Source organism: Rhagoletis pomonella, unplaced genomic scaffold, assembly GCF_013731165.1.
Source record: "Rhagoletis pomonella isolate Grant_MI unplaced genomic scaffold, Rhpom_1.0 Rhpom_scaffold_00013, whole genome shotgun sequence".
NCBI lineage: Eukaryota > Metazoa > Arthropoda > Insecta > Diptera > Tephritidae > Rhagoletis > Rhagoletis pomonella.
The window spans coordinates 23,443,448-23,466,509 of record NW_023458567.1 but is presented as its reverse complement, the minus strand read 5'-3'; the positions used below and the strand labels follow the sequence as shown (position 1 = coordinate 23,466,509).

Here is a 23,062-nt window from a genome sequence, read left to right as displayed (position 1 = left end):
TGCGCAAATAAACAAAAAAAAATTAGAGTGTATTCATGTAGAGTCTTTGTATGTAGAGTCTTTTCAGTAAAATTCATAAAAATTTCCTTAAATAAATCAAATTTAGTTTTTTAAACAGTGTATTTTAAACTACATTGAAATCTTCTTTCTTTTTATATTAACAAATGAAGATATGTGATATGAAAGAGATATATTTAATTTATATATGGCTCATTCCATCTCAAATCACCCAGGCCGGCGGAAAGTGAATTTAAGTTTGCGATAAAACTCACAGGGATTGTTCCTTGAACAATTTAAGGAGACACGTATTTTTTCTTTTTGCTCAGAAATGCGAATTTTTCGAATAATGAATTTTTTCCTTTTTGAGTACGAACGCTTCTTTTTTCCTCTCTTAATAGCAACTTTTGATGAAATCGCTTATAACTGCCGCAAAAAAGCAAGGATTTTAACGATTTTTTAAATTGCAGATATTGATCTACTGAATCGATCTAGTGAACTAAACATCAGTAATTGTTTATAAATAATTAATTATTGTTTATTAACAAAAAAATTTTTTTTTTCTTCAAATTGATTTTTTTCAAATTGCCACATCTTTTTTTTCTCTGACACTTTTTTGTCTATTAGGGAATAGTATAAACTATTTTCAGTACGAGTAGCAATATGCTAAAATTCGTCGTTTTCGAGTTATGATTTTTTTTCTGAAAATGCACTTATATGCATTTTCGTGCCAGTTGAGGACGCAAAAATTGTTGCCCATTATGATAAAGTTTCCTTGCTGGAATTTTTTTGAGGTTGCCCGATCAGAGCCAAAAGTTTTTTCCAATTGGGCTCTAATTTTGGCCCAATTGGGGCCCAATTAGAGATTTGCCCAATATACCGAAGATTTCCCCAACCAGTGCTCACAATTTGCTCAAAGTGAACATGCATACGCAATTAAAACGTTTTTATCGATAAAATCACACATACACACATCAAAATTCCCTACGAAAAAAAATAGTTTTTAATTTTTCTCTTGAAAAATTTTCCACATACAAATTTTTTGATAAAAAAATTAGTTTTTGAAAATATGCCATCTCAAAAAAAATTGGAAAAAATCACAATGGTAACTCTGAGTATTGCGCAATATTTAAGTATAATGTTATGGGGTGCACTCTACAATAATTTGAGTTATGAATTTTTTTTACACCGAAGTTGAGTAAAATGAGTACATTACAATTAAAAAAAAAATAAAATTTTGTTTAGAATTTTTTTGAGTATGCAATTTTGTAGCCCATTAAATTTGAGTATAATAAAGTGCAAGTGTTAAGCTACTGCAAAATTGCGTTGATTCACAAGGTGTCGTATTTGTCGTGAAGTCATGATATTTCATGACAGTTGTAAAAATGTTGTTATTGTTTTGTGAAGAAAAATAACACATGACGATACAACTCTGCAACCTATGTTTATTCGGTGTTATGTGAGGTTAAGTGCTGAGATATAATAAATAATCGTAACAGGTGTTCACAACCGTCGTGTTTTAACACAACTTTTGTTAGGAAAATATAACTTCACAACACCTTGTGAATTGCCCAATTGTTTATGCTCACGGCTTCTTGCACTTGTTCCTTATCGATGAAAATGCCTAAAACCGTTTTCAAAGAAAATTTAAAAAAAAATTAACGGCTGTTTTGCAATCTCTTAAAACTTCCACTTTATTATACTAAAATTTAATGGGCTATAAAACTGCATATTCAAAAAAATTCCAAAAAAGTTTAAAAAATTTGTAAATTGGTAATGTACTCATTTTACTCAACTTCGGTTTCCGGATTTGAATCAATATTAATTTTATTAATTTTGACGACTTAAAAATCCTAAACACCTTGGGTAAGTTTTTTATTGTCATCCCTCATTTCTTTTAAAACCTCAAATTTTCCCTCTTCTACTTTAGCAATTTTTCCGTTAACTGCCAAGTACTCATGAACTGCTTGCTTAAAAACCTTGCCGAACTCCTCATACATTGTCACTAACTTTTCACTTACTTTTCTTGTAGCGTGCACATTGGAAGACGATGCACGTTCCGAATGCGGCGAGGGCCACGCCAGCTCAGTGGAGGATAGGGGAGAGGCTGACGCAAATTCTTCAGTCCATGACGGAGGTGATGGCACTGACACCCCCAACGGTGCGAATTCATTTGTTTCCTGTGAATTGCCTAAAACATAGTAATAAAAGTGAAATCAAATAAAGAAAAAGAAATTAAGTGTTATGGAACTATGTACATAAAATAATATCTAGTACGTTCCTTTACTCGCCCGCTTCACAGAAATTAGTCAGAAATGGACTGATTTGTTTCGGAAGATATTATTGAAGACATTGTAAACGTATGGGAATGACGTTAAATGTTTGGGAATTTGTACAACGATTTTGGGGTGGGGGCAGAGGAGGAGGGGGTGTGGCCCCCTAAACCCCCTAAAAGACAGAGGATGGACCACACTTTATGAAAAGTAAAAAAATACTATATTTCAAACCAAAATTAATAATAAATTAATGCACAAATATAGTAACATTTTTTTATTCGGGTCACGCGTTTGGGCACAGCAACCCAAAATCGTTGTACTAATAACTAAACCGTACCTGGAACGACTTCTGACTAAATCTTGTAAGCCGGACGAGCAGTCACGTAGCCAGGATTGTGCGAAGGGGGGGGGTGAAAAAAAACTTCAGCGATAGCTTAAAGGTGAGACCCTCAAAGAGGAGTCGCCTGTTTGTAATTTTTCATAAATACAGTGGTGGAAAAATAAATAGGGACACGACATTTTATCAAATTTTCCCTATTCGCCTTTGGTTATTTAATATTTATTATTTTTTTATAAAAGTATAGCCCATTATCTAACAAAAAACATATAAATTCATATTTCAAAAATTAATAAAATTCTGCAAATTTGCACCAAAATTTTCAACTAGAATGAAGTTTTAAGTTGCTAAAAAATTGCGTTGATTATTTGACATTTTTTTTAACGCATTTTCTTCCATAAAAAGTATGTTAGACAATTGTTTTTTGTATGGAAAGAAGTGCGTAATACATAGAGAATAAAAATTATCAAAAATCAACGCGATTTTTTAGGAACTTCAAACTTGCACTATATTCTATTAAAATTTAATGGGCTATAAAACTGCATACCCAAAAAATTCTATAAAATGTGACTAAAAATTTTGCTGTTTTCTTTTCTATTTCATGATTAGAACAAATCTTCTACAAATTTAAGCTTTTAGATTTTTGAAGTGAAACTTCTTAGGCGGCGGTATCGCAAAAATGGAGAGTGAAATTTTTAAAACTGAAAACGTTACATGAGTGAGAAGGAAGATATAGGTAGTATTGGGAAGGGGAAAAAAGAAATAAAGCGACGAGTACCTACATATGTGTATATGTATGTTTGAATGCACGTATGTATGTATACATATATATGTATGTATGAACGATACCAAGCAATAAATGTATAAATGGTGCAAGCGTGCTTCGCGTAACTACATTCATTCGTACATGTGTACATATGTTTGTATGGATATATTTATGATGAAGCAAACGGGCTTCGTTGATGTACTGATGGGCATATGTATGTACTTATGCACAGCAATGTTTTCATGTATGTACATATGTTTGAATGGTTAAATATATATTTGTATGTATCTACATATATTTGTGTACATGTATATATGCACATATGTAGTACAAACGAAAAAAATCGAATAAGCTGCTCGTTGATATAAATGCGAACTGTACTGATTGTCAAAAATTATGTGTTGGTTGTACATTTGTTCATGTCTGTCATTGTGCGTGTAATTTTCTAGAGTAGTTTTGTGCTCTTGCTATGTCCTTGTATTAACTCGTCCTTCGTTGGTATACTCTGATGAACATATGTGAGGATGATAGCAAGGCCAACTTATATAAGGTAGTGTTACAGGAGCAGTTGAAATTTTCGCCCGATGTTTCTTAAAGAAAGCCATAAACGTAGCGACCGTTGGTTCAACTTGGTGTTTTTTTGCTCTATGTTGCACCGTTTGTGGGCCTGTTGAATGAATTTATGTCTTGGTTGCATGAAAGAACAAAAAATTGGATTTTCTGGCAAGTTGTACAAATTATCGCTACATTAATGGCCATGTTGTACAAACTCATTTAAATTGCGTTTATTTTGTACACTAAATAACCGAAAATGGATGACTCAGCCGAAATAGGTACGTGCTAAAGTGCGTACGTTACTTAGTGCCTTCGTAATGGCAAATTCGTAAGGATCTATTGATTGCATTACAAACATTTTCATTTATTTGTTAAACATACAATTACTTCCATTACAACCCGTTCCTATGGATGCTAGAAGCGCGAATTCATATGTATAAGGTGGTGTTACCGGAAAATGAAGATGAAATGAAATTATTGTTTTGATTTCTAACCAAACCTATGTATGTAACTCAATCGCCTAATGGTTTGCCGAACCGTAAACATATGTTTACACACAAAATTTCGTGAGTAGGTACCTGGTACTCACACCTTTTTTAAGAAGTTTCACTTCTATCATGTGTACGGTGTTACACACGCTTTTTTTTATAAATTTTTCTCATTCAGAATCAGCGACAAGCAAATTTATACACTTCTAAAATTTTAATTTTTAGAGAAATTGCGCATTCTCTTTTCGAAGTAGGGTTTGTCTTCATAAAGATCATAAATACTATTCAGTCATACCAATCCCCCTTCAGGCTACGCCACTGCGGACGAGTAAAGGAACAGAGAAATGGTACAATACTTACATTCAATGCTCTCTTTCGCACACATATTGACGTTGTTGATACTTTGAGCCCCAATCACTTTATGAACAGCCTCGTACAAATTCCACGACGCCGGTGACCCTCCTGAGGGTGCAATCGCCTCCTTGCATTTTCTGAAGGAAAGATTTTTTAAGTAAATCATAATTTTAAAAGATATTGACATAGTACCTGTATTTAGCAGTTAGGTTGGCTATCTTGTACTTCACATCTTGGGCAGATAGGAAACACCCTTGCTTTGCTAGCTCGGAGGACATTTCTTGGTAGACGTGCGTATTTTTGCGAGCACCGCGCAACTCATCTACCTTTTCCCCCCACAATTCCACAAAGCAAGCTTCTGCCCTACTATTCCAAAAGCTCCTCTTTCTGCGTTGCTGGACTGGCGTTTCCATTTTTATTGTACCCGCGCACTAGTTTTAAATTTTCATTAAATTGTAAAATTTTAATTGTCAAACTGTGAATTGTCAAAACATTCAACAGTGAGGCAAAATTTTTCAACAGTGAGGCCAAATTTTTCAACAGTGCAGCCAAGATTATTAAAAAAAAAGGGTTGCATGTCCATAAACTCCAAATAAAAGTGGTGCTTACGGAGAGTTTAACGAAATTTTTTGTATGGTAAGCTCCGAGTTTAAGAGTAGAGTTTAGCGTTAAACTCCAAAAATGGCCCATAAACTCAAGTTAATGGTTCAATGAGAACGTTATATTACCTTAATTAACAAATGCCCTAACCAACAAATTTTAAATTTTACACGAGAAGCAAAAAACACTATAAAAAGAATATCGTTCCCACGACAGTCGGGTCGGGTCTACGTAACCGGAACGACCCAGATTTATATTTGGCCAAGGACTGTCACTCCAGCAACACTCCCCAAAAACTCTTTGGGGAACTTGTATGCTGCTACAACAACAACATAAAAAGAATATCAAAAACAGGTAAGACTTTTTGAAAAGTGACATGTATCTAAGATGCTTTTGTTATTAGGACTTTAAAATGTTTATTGAAGGTGTATTTTAACACATATATCCTACCAAAATCTGCGAAAACCGCACTTTCGAACAAGTAATTTTTAGCAAAAAAACGACTTCAATTCTCATATATAAATATACATATATATATATATATATATATATATATATATCTATATCAATGATCGGATCTATACCAGATTAGTATGGGACCACCTCTGAGACACTACCTATCCGATGCAAAGAGAATTATCGAAATCGGTTGACGTGGTCCAAAGTTATGCGGTAACATACATACATAAAAAAAAAAAAAAATATTCCGACGAACTGATAACCTCCTCCTTTTTTGGAAGTCGGTTAAAAAAGTGTAGGTTAGGGCCTTCATGAATTAAGGTAACGATATGTATATGCTTTTGATTAAACATGGAATAAAACTCAAAAAGGAACTCACCTGAGTACCACCTTTTGAGGGGCCTTCAGTATAATCGTCTTCCAGATCAGAGTCTTCATAGTTTTTATTATTGTTGCTTTGCTGCAAAATACGAAGATATCCGGTAATATAAATATACGATGGGGTGATATAAGGCCCATGGCCATAAGGTCAATTGACATTGTGACCACTTAAAGGGACCATAATGGGCAGTATGTCTGTTTGATATGGTCACAATGTCAAATATCAAATTATGTCCATTTCACTTTTCTGAAATGGTCATATAGTCAATCCTTATAGTATGTGTTTAGAATATGCCAAAGATGAAAATTAAATTTATAAGAAAAAGAATATTCAAAATAAAGTAGCTGATTTTATAATTATAATATAACAGATGACTCAACTTCCCAAAAATGGCGAAGATATGTTTCTTCCCATCTTTCTTTTGGTACACCAATTGTATGAACTGATCAAACTTTGATTGCGTTTTCCCACAAAATTGAAATTTTTAAATAATTCTGTATATTATTAAACATGCGATATGATACCGGCCAAACCTGATCTTAGGACAAACTAGTTTTGGTTAGGCTAAACTAGGTCATACCACAGTATTTTTTCGCAGAATGCCTTTCCACGAAAGCGGACTTCGGCCGTGCTTCACACTAATAACTAGAGCTCAGATACTTATGTAAGTGCATATTTTTGTTTAACATTACAGAAAGTCTGGACCCGGGTAGAAACTCATTATTGGAGAAAGTGAGTTAATTTGGTCCTATTATAGGTTTGTATAGTAACTTCTCCAGTAAAAAATTGCAGCGAGAGCGTAAAAGCAAAATAGTGCGTGAAATTGAGAAGAAAAGTGAAAAGTTTTTGCACTGTTTTGACGTTCCCCTGTAAATATTTTATTATTTATAAATCAGTTTTAAACTCTTTGCTTTACACACAAGCACTTACACAGTCCAGTACATCATTAACATTTTGATTTCCATTAATTTTACTTTTGTTTATGCTTAACCAATTCAACAAATTGGCAATCCGCTAGCTAATTTCTGCTAGTAAAAATTTCACTAGCAATAATTTGCAGCTCTCCCGTGTTATTAAGCTCTCGATTCAGTGCTCTCTTGCAAATTTTTTGGGTTATTATACACTTTTCCAGTAAAAATTGCAGATTCCAGTAAAAATTAGTACTGACTATTTGTTACTATACATATCTTATGTTTTGCACATCTTAACATATTTTGCACGTTTTCATAGTTTTAGCATACCAGTTACTGTTGTATATTTTTGTATATATTTTGCATATTCCCTATAAATAGAATTTTATAAATACTGCCCCTGAGTGCAGCCCTTGTTAACTCCGCACGTGACATAGTGCCCACCTTCTGTTTGAATTCTGATGACCGCTGCGCCAGCATTGAACGAATGTAATTTACCAGTACAGAATCTACTCCATGCCGTGTAGAGCAGAATCGCACATGCTATCGAGGGTTGCATTTTTAAAAATACCCTCAGCGTCAAAAAAAATTCCCAAGGCCAATTATTTCCTATTGATGTCATTGCTAATTCTGGGAACCAAATTGTCCCACAGGATTTCCCCGCCTGATAGGCATGTTGATGCAAAGACAGACGATATTATGAGAGCGCCGCCCTACGAATGCGCAACTCTACCAATCTTTCCAGACATTTTAGCATGAAGGATGTTATGCTAATAGGCTTCTAGCTTCTGGGGCTCGTGCAGTCATCCTTACCAACCTTAGGTAAGTATAAAGGTGACATAAACCAGCCTCCACGGTTGCGGTATGTAGGCAAGTGCAAGCGATGCTGTAAAAATCTTTTTCAAGATCGCCAACATAAGCCCAACATCTTCTTTAAGTACAATAGGTAGGATGCCATTCAGCCCGGGCGATTTGAGACTGCTAAAAGACTCAATAGCATATTTTATAGCATCTTCATTCGCCACAGTTGTGGCGCCAAAACAGTTGTACCTTGACACAGTGATTCTCGCATTCGCTCCCTCTCCAGGCGAGGGAGAGGAAGGCGTAACTATCACTTGATTTCCCGAAAAAGTGAATCTCTGGAAGAACAGAGAGAGTCTCAATCCTAGTCTCTGTTAAAGAACCATCAGGCCTCTTGAGTGAACCCAGCTTTGTGGTTTGGTGCTTCTTCAGAACATTTAGCCGTTTCAATCCCGCTGCAGTATTCTTTAAAAGAGGCCCTCTTTGTGTGCAGCGATAGCGTTCCCAGTCCATCTGAAAATTAGTTTTGAGGGCCCGGTTTAGAAGTTTTCTCGACTCACTACGCCGTCCACAGTATTGTTCAGTCTAACTTGTTTCCGCGTTGGATGTATCGGATGTAGATGGAACTAGTTTAGCCAAGGCAAAACCAGTTTGTCCTACGATCGAAGTTTGACGGTAACTGATATGTACATAAAGCTCTACCCAGAATTACAGCGGACGACGGTAAAGCGGTCGGCGGTAAGTGAACATCTGAACAGTTGCCGCACTGAAATCTGTCACAGTAAACACAATAGCGGCGCACGACGGCTTCCGTTAGGTGTTTTTTTTTTTCTTTGTATAATATGTATTTATTTATTGAATCTTTCTTTCGAAACTAACAATAAGTTTTCAAATCTTACAATTACTACCATTAAATTAAAAAGTTCTGCGGCAATGCATAGAAATTTTTTATTTTTTCATACATATATATTTATTACAGCTGTTGCGGCTGTCGGAATGGACAAGATTCCGAGCAGCAGGATCGCCGGATATCATGCTGGGCAGGCGGTCTGAAAGGACGAGTTCCATAGCCGCACTGCCTGGGCGGGTGGAATGGACTAGTTTCCACGCCGCGCCTTCGCTTCTCTATATTTAAGTAATTACAATCCAGTAGGCTGTGTTCGGTCGGAAAGGACAAGTTTCCGACCCGCACTGACACTGATGTTGGGTAGTCGGTCCGAAAGGACCGTGCTGAGTAATTGGTGCTTAGCCCTCTTATGTCCTCATGCACCGTATTTACAATAAGATCTTTGTGGATATTCGTATTTTTTATTTACCACGGTGCTCCGCATATGGCGCGTAAAATTTTTGACTGCAAGCTTTGAAGTCTGTTCAAAATGGAATTGCACGCTGTACCCAAAGCCCGATTCCATATGCGCAACATGGCTTAATCATCATATTAAAAAGCAACATCTTGTTATCTAGGCTTATACGGCGTTTCCACGATTCGTAATTCACTCTCTCATTCGTAATTCGCTCTCCCACTCGTCATTCGCCTTGCCAATTACCTTCCGAATTACGTAATTCGTCATACAAAATTTTTAGAGCGAATTACCTCATTTGTAGATAATTCAGATCGAATTACCATGCGAATGACGAACGAATCGGTGCCTTCTCTAATATTTATCGGAAATATATCGAAGTTTTCACCGACCTGGTCCCATTTGCTGGCACTTTTTCTAGTTATAGAATAATATTAATGAAATATTCTCTATATAAATTAAAATTGTTGATGATAACTTAAATTGTAGCTCCATCTTCGATATTTGCAGTACACAAAAATAATGATAAATAGCGAAGAACAAGAACAAGAACTAGAGATGCCAAACGAATTACTAATGTGTGTCGTGGAAACAGGGTAATTCACGAATTACTTAGAGAGCGAATTACAAATCGTGGAAACATCGTATTAATTAAGATTTGTGTCCTATAACCCATTAATATAACCCATTTTGTTTTCTATATGCTTTTTCCTGGTAAGTCTTCTATCTAGTGTCATCCCAAAGTATTTGACACTATCTTTTTGTGGTATAGCCTTGCTGTTTATTTTTAGTCGTGGGCAAGTTTCATTCTTCAACGTAAATGTTGTCTGAACACACTTGCTTTCGTTAACCTTTATCCTCCAAGAACCTAGCCATAGATCTAACTTTTTCAAATATTCTTGCAGTTTGTAAGAAGCCTTTTTAGGGTCTGAACTATTGCTTATGATAACTGTGTCATCAGCAAACGTTGAAATAGTTAGACTATCATCAGTTGGCAAATCACGAGTGTATATTACTTACAATATGGGTCCTAGAACACTGCCTGCATATATTGGGTGACTATCCGTTCTAAAGGAATTCAGCCTGACTCTGAAGTTTCTCCCCAGCAGAAAGCTTTCCAGAATTGCATGCGTATTTGCAGGGAGTGAAACCTTTAGTTTGTATATAAGGCCATCATGCCAGACTTTGTCAAAAGCTTGAGAGATGTCCAGAAATACACCGGTGGAGTATTGCTTCCCTTCGAAGGCCTTTCTAATACAAGAAAAAATTCCATAAACTTGTTCTACAGTGCCATGTTTTTCACGAAAACCAAACTGATGTGGTGGTATTATTTTTTTAATAGAAGTTTTTCAAATATTTTGCAAAATACAGAAATCAAGCTAATCGGCCGATATGAACTTACTACCGTCGGATCTTTGCCTGGCTTTGGCACCATAATTATTTCCGAAAGTTTCCATAAGTCAGGGAAATGCCTCAACTTAAGCATGTTATTAAAAATATGTAACAAAAAATGTACGGCAGTTTAGTGAAGCTCCTTTATCATTTCACCTGTAAACCTATCATATCATTAACAATGGTGTTAATTAAATCTTTCTTTTTAGCCCGAAGCGGAAGGATGAGAGCCTTCATTGGGTCTAAAGACTTGTGAAAGATCATCATTCCTCGCCCAGCTTCCGTTCTCAGCAGGGTTGTTGCGAATATTCGCATTCGCATTCGCAACCGCGGAACTTCCGCATAAATTTTAACATTCGCATTCGCTTTCGCATTCGCAATAATCAATGCGGAGCTTTTGCGAATGCGAATATTGTGCAAGGGCCCCAAAAAATATATCAAAACACATTGAGCGCATGGAATGGAACAACAAAACGGATTTGATGGCTCATGGTACCGACAGCGGTGAGTAATTAATTGTGACTGCCTGAAACTAGGAAAAGCCAAGCTCAGCTAGCTAATAAAAAAAACTAGTTACAAGCTGTTCATTACAGGTGAACCTTTCCAAGAGGTCACCCGGGAATTAAGCAAATCTGAGACCTTTATCGTCCGAGATTCCAATAATTGAAATTATTATAAAAAACGGGGTACCTTTTTAACAAAATAACAAGATTTTAAACAAATTCTGCTGGCAGCCACGACTTTCAAAACAGAATTTTCTTCGAAATTCTCATTCCTACAAAATAACAATTTATTAGCCATATCCATCTATTCACAACGTCGCGACGCTATAAGCACACATTATTCAAACCAGTCACAGACGGCAGGATTAAAAATGAATAACAAAAACTAAAATCGAAAAACGCTGATGTCGTAACAGGTTCTCCAAATTCTGAAGCAACCAAAAGAATTGGTTCTCCAAATTGGAACACAACGGTGTTTAAACAGCGATGCAAATCTCTAATTATTGAACCGCGGAAAAAACAAACTGAAGTCCTCTCAACTGGTTCAGCGCCAATCGAAAAGAATTTACAATTTTGTAAAGTTTCAAGTTTGTCGCCTCGAGCGAGTAGTTATTTAATGGAGCAGGTTTGATTTACGACCCGTTAGGAAACAGGCTGTCACCCGAAAAAGCAGGAAAATACAATGTTCCAATTTTTTAATTTAAGTACTAAATAAAAAAAATATTAAAAATTACTAAATTTTCCTTCTTTTTACCTAAATCACCTAACGTACTCACCAAAAAATATTTCTTAAAATACAGTGAAAGGTCACATAGACGGACGCTCTAATAAGCGGACACATTCTTGGGAACGAACAATTTTTGGTTTTTTTTCCATACAAAATGCTCTCCCATACATGGACTTTCCGATAAACGGACGCGGACACTCAAAAATGTCCAGTTATGAAAAAAACTCTCCCATAAGCGGATGCGAAGCTCTAACAAGCGGTCAATTTTGTTTTGTTTTTTAGTCAAATGTTGTCTCTTGCGCTTCTACATATGTATATGTACACAAGAACATAGCCCATATTCAAAAATATTTTCTTTTTTAGAAAAAGTGTTGCCTCTTCGTTGCCAATGGGCAATGAGATTTGTCGGTAGGAAAGAAAACGCAATAAATTTGAATTGATTTTTAATTCAACCTGTTTCTGTCTATTGAAGAATAAATATTACTTTAATTTAGAAACCCGCAATTTAAATTTTTTAAGTATGAATTTTTATTTTATTTTTTACGAAATTCCTATAAGCGGACATCTCTCATAGGCGGGCAAAAAAGGTGACCATCGGTATCTGCATATTGGAGCTTTCACTGTATTTGACATCCGCAGATGCGAATGCGAATGTCTAAAATTCCACATTCGCAACATCCCTGGTTCTGAGTACGTAATGGTGCTTCTCGAAGAACGGGCCTCTTCGCATGCTTCAGTGTTCGCCAAAGGGAGTAGTCAGTCTGTTTCGAAGCAGACAAGGTCTGAAGTATCGACTGGGTACTTCTTTCTTTTTCCGCTTGCGACAAAATACGGTATTCCTTTGTACACGCACTTAGCTCCTGTTTAAGCTTAGGAGAGCGAATTCTTTGCCATTCCATTCTTAATTTGCGCTTTTTACTTATTAAGTTAAGAGTGTTTGGGGTGTGCAGGCCAGGGTAGTAAGAACTGCGATGTTTAATAGAAGGATTTGGTGTTGCAATTTCTGCGGCCTTAACTATTATATCAGTGAGATTTTCAACTGCCCTGTCGATATCATTTTTGGTCCGAATAGGAATTTGCGGGTCAATGTGCGAACTGACATACTTTTTGTGTTTTATTTTTATGATTTTTTTGTTTTTTTTCATAATTAATAAACAAGTGCAAGTTTAAAGTGAGCTAATAACACTGGATCACAAATTTCAGTTTGGTTTTTGTTCTCCAGACGCCACTATCCAATTTCTATGTAGAATTGCTCCGTGATTCCGAAAATCGAGTTAAGTTGGTTTTTTATGGATACATTTTCGAGATATTTGCAATTTACAGTCATTCAGCTTAAAACAAAAAGTGGTACCGCTTAATCACGTACATCTTACGAACCAATTTAACAATCTTAATATGAAATATGGCGAATGAAGACTACTGAAATTCTCCATAATCCATATATACATACATTAGTTTCCGATAGGACTTATAGTTTCTGACAAATTAATTAATCATTCGAGTTTTTTTAATTTTGAATGAAAAAATTAAAAAAAATCTAACTTTTACACAAGAAAATTTAAAAAAATAACAGATTCTGTGCAAAATTTTTGCATCTGTGCTAAATCCTGTTCTGTTATAAAAAAATTAAGTTACTACTGAAGAAAATGCATTTCTCTTCTAAACAAATAATTGTGACGAATTTAGCTTTATTGCTGTATTTTCTTTAAAGCTCTTTATTTTAATAATTTAATTTTACTAGCACAGCTTGTTTACAGCCGCTTGCTGGTTGTTGAACTGTCAAATTTCGATTATCGATAACTCTACAGCAACTGACGATAGTTGCCATTCGTAATACAAATCTTCTTCCCAGTTGCGTTGTCAGCTGGCGACCGAACCGTGGTTGTGTTGCTATCCGTAATCGACCCATAAGATTGTTAAATTGGTTGGTAAGATATACGTGATTAAGCGGAACCACTTTTTGTATTAAGCTGAATAACGGTAAATTGCAAACAAAAACTGGGATGATTAATTAATTTGTCAGAAACTATAAGTCCTATCGGAAAGTAATGTATACATATATGGTTTATGGAGAATTTTATTAGCTTTCACTTGCCGTATTTCATATTAAGATTGTTAAATTGGTTTGTAAGATATACGTGATTAAGTGGAACCAGTTTTTGTTTTAAGCTGAATAACGGTACATTTAAAATATCTCGAAAACTTATCCATAGAATTAAAAATTAACTTGATTTTCGGAATCAGCGAGCAATCTTATATAGGGATTAGATAGTGGCATCCATTGAACATTTTTGTTGTATACCAGTGTAACCATTAAAATGCGAATACTAAACATTGTATGTCAACATTATTTTACCTCAGTTTTGTTCCAATCACATTTTTTCTTGTTAGTGTGCGGTTGGTTCGAGATAGTTTCTGAGGCTCTTCTGGGTTCTGATTTTTGTTCTAGAAGTTCAGAGTCATCCCACTCTTCAGTTTTTGTGTTATCCTATGGAATATAACGACATAAAACACAAGGTTAACAAAATAAATCAAGGTTAAGAAACCATTATGTAGATTAGGGTATACAAAATTTCTTGTTCTAAAATTCCACACGCATGGTCTGACTATCATAACACTGATCAAAGTAGATACTGGGAATCTGGCACGGCGGCTGATTTCAAAAACATACAGCTGTCAAGCATTTATATGTGTATTTTGACTACTTTACTTAAACCTTCCCACATAGCGTTTGGAAGACTACTTTAATAAAAATCACCTTACTGAAGGTAATTTTGAAATATTTTCAACTGTAATTATTAGTTTCATCAAAAAACAATTTCGATATTTCATTAACGCTTCTTTTTAACTCAATAAAATAAGCTGACTTGCTAATTATAAATTAATTTATAACGTATTTAATTTTACGCAGCGCAAACGATTTGAAAATAGACTGAAAAGGAATCGGAAAAAACTCGAAAATAATTAGAAATACGAATGAAAAATGACTCTAAAAAGGCTAACAATCGTTAGCAAATACGACATGAAAATTACTCGGAAAAGACTCGAAAACAATCGGATAAAGAACTGAATAATGACTCGAAAACTACTCGAAAATGTTTACAAATACGGCTGAAATATCATTCGAATAAGACGCACAAATGACTATAAATATGACTCGAAAAAGAGTCATAACTGATCAGAAGTGGATAATAAACAGCTCGTCAAGAAGAGTCCCAGGCAGTGTACCATTTTCTACCGACAAAAGAGTCTTTTATGATCAGAATATGCGCACATTTATGATTGTTTTAATCGCGCAGAGGACTGAAAAAAGACTCGTATATGATCAATAATTTCATAAAATGCTGGGTGGGTTCAACCATACACATATACAATAATTCTATGATGTGGAAATATTCCAAGAGTAACCCATATTTACTATTCCAAACGATGTTTTTTCCAGACATAACCATTGGCTCAAAGTAATTACAAAATAAAACAAGCAAAAAAGTCTAGCTTCCGGCGAAGCCGAACATTAATTACACGGCGCACGTATTAAATATAGTTGTTTTACATTTCCGGAAACTACCGCTACATGGTAAATAGGGGTGGGTTTACCCCTATTTCAAACATCTTCAATAGTACGTTCAGTTAGACTTAGGGACGTTAACTTATTTATTTTAAAGTAAATTTCTATGGAATTTTCTGTAGTTAAATTAAACAATAAACCATAATGAGATACTTACATACAGATGCGTGCAACTAATTAGCAACGAAATTCAAAACGATATTGCTTGCAAATTATGTTTATTTATTTATTTTTAATAATTTTCATTTAAAACATAATTCAATCTATAACAGAAACCACAATAACAAAAGTTGCAAAGCTTGCACAAATTGCAAAAAAATTAATCAAACTTAAAAAAATCGTCATCAAAATTTCAAAATTTTTAATTAGAATATATAGAAAATGTTGGGGTATGCAGTTTTGTAGCCCATTCAATTTTAGTATAATAAAGTGGAAGTTTCAAGTCGCTAAAAATTACCGTTGATTTTTTAGAATTTTTTTTGTCGAGGGTGTCGCGGATTTTTTTCCATGTAAAAAAAAATTTTGATCATGTGTTATATGGAAGAAAATACGCAACACCCTCCACAAAAAAAATTCTAAAAAATCAACGGTAATGTTTAGCGACTTGAAACCTGCACTTTATTATACTAAAATTGAATGGGCTACAAAACTGCATACCCCAACATTTTCTAAATAGTCTAATTAAAAATTTTGAAATTTTGATGACAATTTTTTGAAGTTTCATTAATTTTTTTGCAATTTGTGCAAGCTTTGCAACTTTTGTTATTGTGGTTTCTGATATAGATTGAATTATATTTTAAATGAAAATTATTAAAAATAAATAAATAAACATAATTTGCAAGCAATATCGTTTTGAATTTCGTTGCTAATCAGTTGCACGCATCTGTATATAGTTATAAGTGGGCGGTATCACGCCCATTCTCCAAAATTCCATTATAATGTTACTTCTTTTCAAGGGATTGTTGTGAGTATAAGCTTTGAGTAAATTAGGTCCTTAAATTTCGAAATATCGAAGTTTCAGTATTTCCGAAATATGCCGTTATATGAAAAGTGGGCGTAATTTAAGTCCGTGGCAAGTAAAATAATTATACCCAGTTTGGTACAAATTTATGGAAAGGTTGCCGAGATACACATATGTATGTATGTGGGCGTTGTAACGCCCATTTTCCAAAAATTTATTTTAAACGTATTTTTTGCTAAGAAATTAGCAAATTAGAAGAAATTAATGCAAACATTAAGTTTGAATAAATTCGCTTCAGTAGATAGTAACTGATGGAGGATGGTTCCGTGCGCAGAAGTGGAAAACTTTTTACTGCTATTCATCTGGGAGTGGCCAGAAGCGATTTTTGTGCGTACGGTTGAAATCGCAGCTCACATCGTCCGGATGTTTATATCCACGTATACTCTGGGTAGCAACCAAACACCCGGTTGGGAGCGAGCTAAAGTGAGAAGGCGTAAAACTTCGGGTGCGCTGGGTTTGGGTCCCGCCACGCTAAAACCCCGCCCAATGAAAAATTTCAACAAGCCTCGGATGAGACCCCCTTTTTTTATGACGACCACGGCAAACGTATAAATGACTATGAATTGAGGGTATGCACCTGGAATATCCGGACCCTTAATGGGGAAGGTGCCTCTGCACGGCTGGTTGATGTCCTCGAGAAGACAAAGGCTGAGATCACCGCCATCCAAGAAATGTGATGGACGAGGCAAGGAAACGTAAGTGTGAAACCTTGCGACGTCTACTACAGTGGCCACGTAAAGGAGCGCAAATTCGGTGTTGGATTCGTGGTAGGAGATATACTCCGTCGCCGAGTACTGGCGTTCACCTCGGTGGACGAACGCCTAGCCACAATCCGCATCAAAGTTAGATTCTTCAACATCTCGCTCATCTGCGCCCATGCCCCGACGGAAGAGAAGGATGAGGCGTCCAAGAATCTCTTCTATGAGCGCTTGCAACGTACATATGAGCGCTGCCCCCGACACGATGTCAGAATCGTGCTCGGCGATTTTAATGCCAAGGCAAGGAAGGGATCTTTGGCGCCACTGTCGGAAAATTCAGCCTCCACGACGAAACGTCCGATAACGGACCAGTGTTGCCGCGCACGACAAATAAATTTCAACAAAATCTTTCAAAAAGTTTAACAAAACCCGTTAAAATTGAGCAACTTATTTAACGGGTCTTAATAAAACGAAAAATGCTTGGAATTACTGTGTTCCTTCCTGAGCTTGGCAAATTGGTTATAGAAATAAAAAGTAAGCAAGTAAGTAAGTAAAAACTTTCTAAGGCTGAGTTTTGTCGTCAAAAGTAAGGATTTTATAGTCTAAGGTCCAATTTCAAATTAATATTTAAATGGGTTTTAAGTTTAATTGTGGATTTGTGTTTAAATGACATTTAGCTTTCGTTGGGTTTCAGGTCAACTTTATTTAAATATGCCAAACAATTGGCAGCACTGCTGCTTGTTCCTTGAAATTGTTGTTGCATTTGCTTGTTTGTTTACATTTTCTGCTGAACAGCTAATTGTTTTTTGGTGGGATTTGGTGGGATTGATTAAACAACCTACCAATCAATCCTGGTTGTCTGGTTTAAAAACTGGGTTGCATATCTCATATTTAAATAGCCGATATTGGCCATTTAAGTGCAGATTAAATGTATGATCTGAAAATGAATAGTGGAAGATAATCAACAATCTCGCCTTAAGTAAGGCCTAACAGTTGCTAAATTTGAAAACTGTTACACATTCTTTAAGGCTAGAGCTGTAAAACTATCGATATTCATCCCATTCAATGTTTTCGATAGTTTGCATTGAAACTATCGATGCTATCGCTAGGCTAGTATCGGATAATTTTAAAATGCGTTGACGAAGCTATTTATATAAACTTTTTAGTTTTGCTTGGTTAGCGATTTTCAGTAACTTTGTCCTTTCTCTTCGAATTTTAAAATATTTTAAACCGATAACATAAAAACCTAATATCAATCGTATTACAAAAAACTTTCATCAGTCAACTTCGGCTACACCACAGTATTTTTGCATAGAACTCACTCCAAAATTTACGGAAAAGTCCATATTTCAAGTGTATGCTAAAAGAACCCAAATCATTTTACAAATAGCCGAACCGCACAAGCACAAAAAGTGTTCCACCGTCTCATCTTCTTCAAGGCTAGATGGGCAAATGGACTTGTCATTTACGCCTATCACAGTCAGGTGTTTGTGCCACGTGAAGTGACCAGTCAGCAGTCCAGCAAGTTGTCTGCAGTGTCGTCTGCTCATTGAGAGCAAAAAATTAGTTAGACCTTGTGAGATTGAAGGCAACATGAGTTTTGCCCACCTCGATGCCTCTCAGTAATTTCTGAGCGAAGTATTCACCCAGTTTCTGATGGTGGCTTCGATTGCCGAAGGTGGGAGTGCTAAAACTGGTTGCGGACCGAGGAATGGCTGGTCTGAGCAAACTCTGGCCAAATGATCAGATGTCTCATAACGAGGTACTCCAGAGTGACCTGGCACCCAGAGTAAAACAACCTCGTTATGTTCACCATCATATTTTAGTCGAGCCTTGCATTGCCGAACTTTGGAAATAAGTTTCTAATTTATGTAAGGGTAGTTTTCAGAGAGTTAAAAAAAAATATATTTAATATATGAGCCCGGTATTTAATTTTCGGCTTCGCCCAAACTTGACTTCTTTACTCGTTTTAAATTCGTTTACTTGTAATTTTAATTCAACTACTTAAATGAAACGAAGTTAACGAAGAACGGCGAAATAGAATATGAAATCAAAACTGACTCATGCCGCATTTGTTTAAAATTCATTACAAATTAGTTGGCTAAAAATTACTTTTTACACATGTTGATTTTTGAAACTGACTTATTTTTTCCGTCAAACAGTGACGACTAAGTGGGCAAATATCGAGATATTCGTAGTCTGCAATGTGAACGTGTTTGGTATTTTTGTAATCTATCCACTAAAAGAATTAAACAGAAAAATAAATTATATGCCGTCAGAAATCCACTAAAGTCAACAAATTTATACTAATGGCCTTATTCATAAAAAATAAAGTAGGTTTAAAGAGTTTTATAAAATGACGTTTTCATACATTTTTCAGTTTATAAAGCTTCTTTATTTTTTATGAATAAGACCATAAGAATTTTAAATGTAAATAAAAAATGTCAAAAATACATTCTTTGACATAAAATGTTGGTTTGACGTTTTTCATTTCCATATATATAGCAAAGAACTATAAGAATAAAAATTTTGGAATAAATTTAAAAACACGTTACTCCAGAAAAACCTTTTTTTTATCAAAATTTCAAAAAATGGCAAGTTTTAATGGAACGGATAAAAAATATATTTAAAATTTTTTTTTTTTTAAGTTTATTTAATAGTACGGTTGTTTAGCTTTCGAAAGAGAAGATTAAAATATGCTAATATTTTGCATTTTTCGAAGTAATGTTTTTTTGCGAATGCATAAAATCATTTTTTTAATTATTTGTCAGGGCCATTACATCGGCACCATTCGTAAAATTTTCCAAATGAGGTGTCAGATTAAAAAACTTAATCTGTAGACGTTCAACAGGGGTTTATTTTTTTAAAAGAGTTGCCACCTGTTAAAAAATTAATTATTTAATAAGTTAAATGAATTATTGAAAGATGGGTATCAATCGAAATGCGTATGAAAAGGGTTTGTTTCTTAACTACATATAGGAGGGTTGCCAACTGTTTAAAAAGTCAAATTCCATTTGAATAAAACTAGAAAATTTAAATAGTTAGGTATCAACATATAGGAGTAAGACGAAAGAAGTTTAAGAAGGGTTTAGATTGAAAATATTTTGAAGAGAATTGCTAAGTCAAATTTAATTGAAATAACATATAATTTGTATCAAACGAAACAATATGCAATATACATACATTGGCATTGAGTGATTTATTCTGATTACATTCCTATTATATTATTGGACTCTGAAATTAACTTCAAAGTTTCACGAATAAGTGAAGTAATTATTTATTCCTAAATATGCCAATTCTTTCATTTTGCCTGATACCATCTTGTTATACATATTTCAGTTTCCTAATTCCCTAAATTAAATTGTATTTGATTTTTAAACAGGTGACAACCCTTATACGTGTAGTTTAGAAGTAAGGTATCTCTCAGATATAAAACCGACAGGATGACAAATACAACTTTTCGATGCGCATATATATGTATGTGATGTAATGTGTCGCAACTATGGGTTTTTTCATATTTTCACCGATATCTGGGAAACTAGGTCTGACACAGAGAAACTATTATGATATTCGGAATCAGGATAAAATTCTACGCCAGAAAAGTTTTTTTTCAGTATTAGTCTTTTTCTTGTCGAGTAGGTTACGCTAGCTCAAGTGCAAATACCTACATTTTTATATTAATTTTACTTTACCTCCATTTCGCTCCAATCCCATTTTTTCTTGTTAGTTTGCTGTCGGTTTGAAGTAGTGTCTGAAGGTCTTCTAGGTTCTTCTCTTTTTCCAAAAAAATCAAAGTCATCCGATTCTTCAGTTTTAGTGTTATCCTATGGAATACAACATTAAATATAAGATTAACAAAAGAAATTGAGGTTAAGAAACTGTTGTGTACAATAGGGTATTCAAAAAACGAGCAGTGTACACCAAATTTCATCGAAAAAAAAAAACTGTATTTGATCCTCTTTTTCTAGAATTGGTGGACCATAATGTAAGCCAATTTTGACGTTCTCTCAGATTTATGCTTTTATAATTATAAAACCAGCGTATAATATAATAACACATTTTACTATTTCCCATGATAAAAAAAATGAAGGTAGAACCGCTGAGAGGAATTTTTCAAATTCTTGACGTTTGGAAGCAATTTAGTTTTAAAATTTTACACACAAACTCACGCACACATTTTCATTTTCAATCACAAACAGCAACACCTTTGAACAATTCCTTTTTTTACTCTCAATTTTATATTATTTTAAAATGTTGGCAAGTCAGTGGCGATCGTCGGTTCGAATCCTACTGAAAGAAGTCTGATGAGGAAATGTGGTGATTTCCGAAATAGCTATCACTTCTACCATTTTTTCAAATTATTATTGCTTTTCCACAATAAGTTTTCACTTAAAACGGCCTCAAGCTCATACAAATTTTTGAATATAAAGGTTGGCAAACTTCAAAAAAAATCATGGCCGATGAATTGAGAGAACGATATTACCTTACTACGTTTTTATCATGCTATTTCCGTCCACAAGAGCTGTGAGCGTGGTAGCGCGTCGACATTTACCATTTTCCACATTTCTTCATTTTTAAGTGCAGAATAGCGCATATACAAAATTTCAGCGAATTTGTAGGACGGTTACTACTTTTGGCCGCCGCTTATATGGGGACCCACTGTGCGACCGTACAAGAAAAAAAGGGAGCGATATAGAAATGAAGAAATATTTACAGCTACCCCTTATACCCAGACAAGAAAATCGTTTAATTTGGTGGAAGCATAGTCGCAAATAATTTCAAATTTGTTTACCCTCGTAATGAAGAATCTCTGCGTACCACCTTCCTCAGTGAACTTCTAAAGACTGTTTACACCTTTTCCAACAGTATTTCAGAAAAACACAAATGTATTTCAGAAAAGGCCAAATGAATTTCATAAAAGGCCAAATGAATTTCAGAAAAACTCAAATGTATTTCAGAAAACCTCAAATGTATTTCAGAAAAGGGCGAATGTATTTTAGAAAAGCTCAAATGTATTTCAGAAAAGGCCAAATGTATTTCAGAAAAAGCCAAATGAAATTCAGAGAAACACAATTGTATTTCAGAAAAGTTCAAATTATTTACAGAAAAACGCAAACGTATTTCAGAAAAGGGCAAATGTATTTCAGAAAAGCACAAATGTATTTCAGAAAAATATTTTTAGAATACATCTAATATCTGAAGTAAAAACGTGTTGCCAGACGTTCAAAAAAGAAATTGTTCACAGCCAACATTTTGGCATAAGTGTAGAATTATAACCATTTAGCTGTGTAAAAACCGAAAATGTGGCTATATATATAGAACTTCTCGCGTTGATTCCAACTGTACCAAAATTATTTGCCGCAGTAATATAAAAAAGATATGAAAGGTTCAATGCAAATTTTTTTAAATATAAATATGTTATGAACTATATAACCGATTGAGAAGCTGATGATTTCTTATATGCTTGTTTATATTTTTAATCCAAAAATACTAAAAAACGAATAAAAATTTCGTATTTTTTCATAAAATAACATTTTTTTTTACAAAAGTTCATAACTAATGCAAAAGAAATGTATATTATTAAGAAAGTTATTACCTTTAATTTGATATACATACATATTTTTCTATGAGTTTTAAGAATTTAGTGACTACGAAAAATCAGCTGTTTATGGTTATGATACCTACATATAATCGATAATAGTTGTGGCTACGGTTATGGTAATGGTTATGACTAGGCATATGTCACCACTAATTTAGCCTTTACTTGGAAAAGGAAAATTAAGTGCAATTCTATGTCACACGTGCGATACGGTTTTCTGAACGAGGTGAGATTAGTATTGCGCGGCTTTTTTTTGCAATAAGCATGATCGTTTCAGAGGCGGAATCATCATCCTCAATTTTTTTTTAGTCGAATTAATAAAAAAAA

General features: G+C 34.6%; 1 protein-coding gene across 2 annotated transcripts in view; it reads right to left on the bottom strand.

Annotated features, from left to right (window-relative positions):
• Positions 1-20,964, bottom strand: part of LOC118749005 (zinc finger protein 566-like) — a 51,341-nt gene extending 30,377 nt beyond the window's left edge. For both annotated transcript variants that reach the window (XM_036483788.1, XM_036483787.1), the window contains exons 1-6: positions 20,829-20,964; positions 14,206-14,337; positions 6,212-6,292; positions 4,966-5,204; positions 4,780-4,910; positions 2,019-2,188 (exon numbers count right to left, since the gene is read on the bottom strand). In XM_036483788.1, coding sequence (XP_036339681.1) covers positions 2,019-2,188; positions 4,780-4,910; positions 4,966-5,204; positions 6,212-6,292; positions 14,206-14,337; positions 20,829-20,834 — 759 coding nt within the window. In that variant the 5' untranslated portion in view covers positions 20,835-20,964. The remainder of the gene's footprint in view (positions 1-2,018; positions 2,189-4,779; positions 4,911-4,965; positions 5,205-6,211; positions 6,293-14,205; positions 14,338-20,828) is intronic.
• Positions 20,965-23,062: the final 2,098 nt, after the last annotated feature.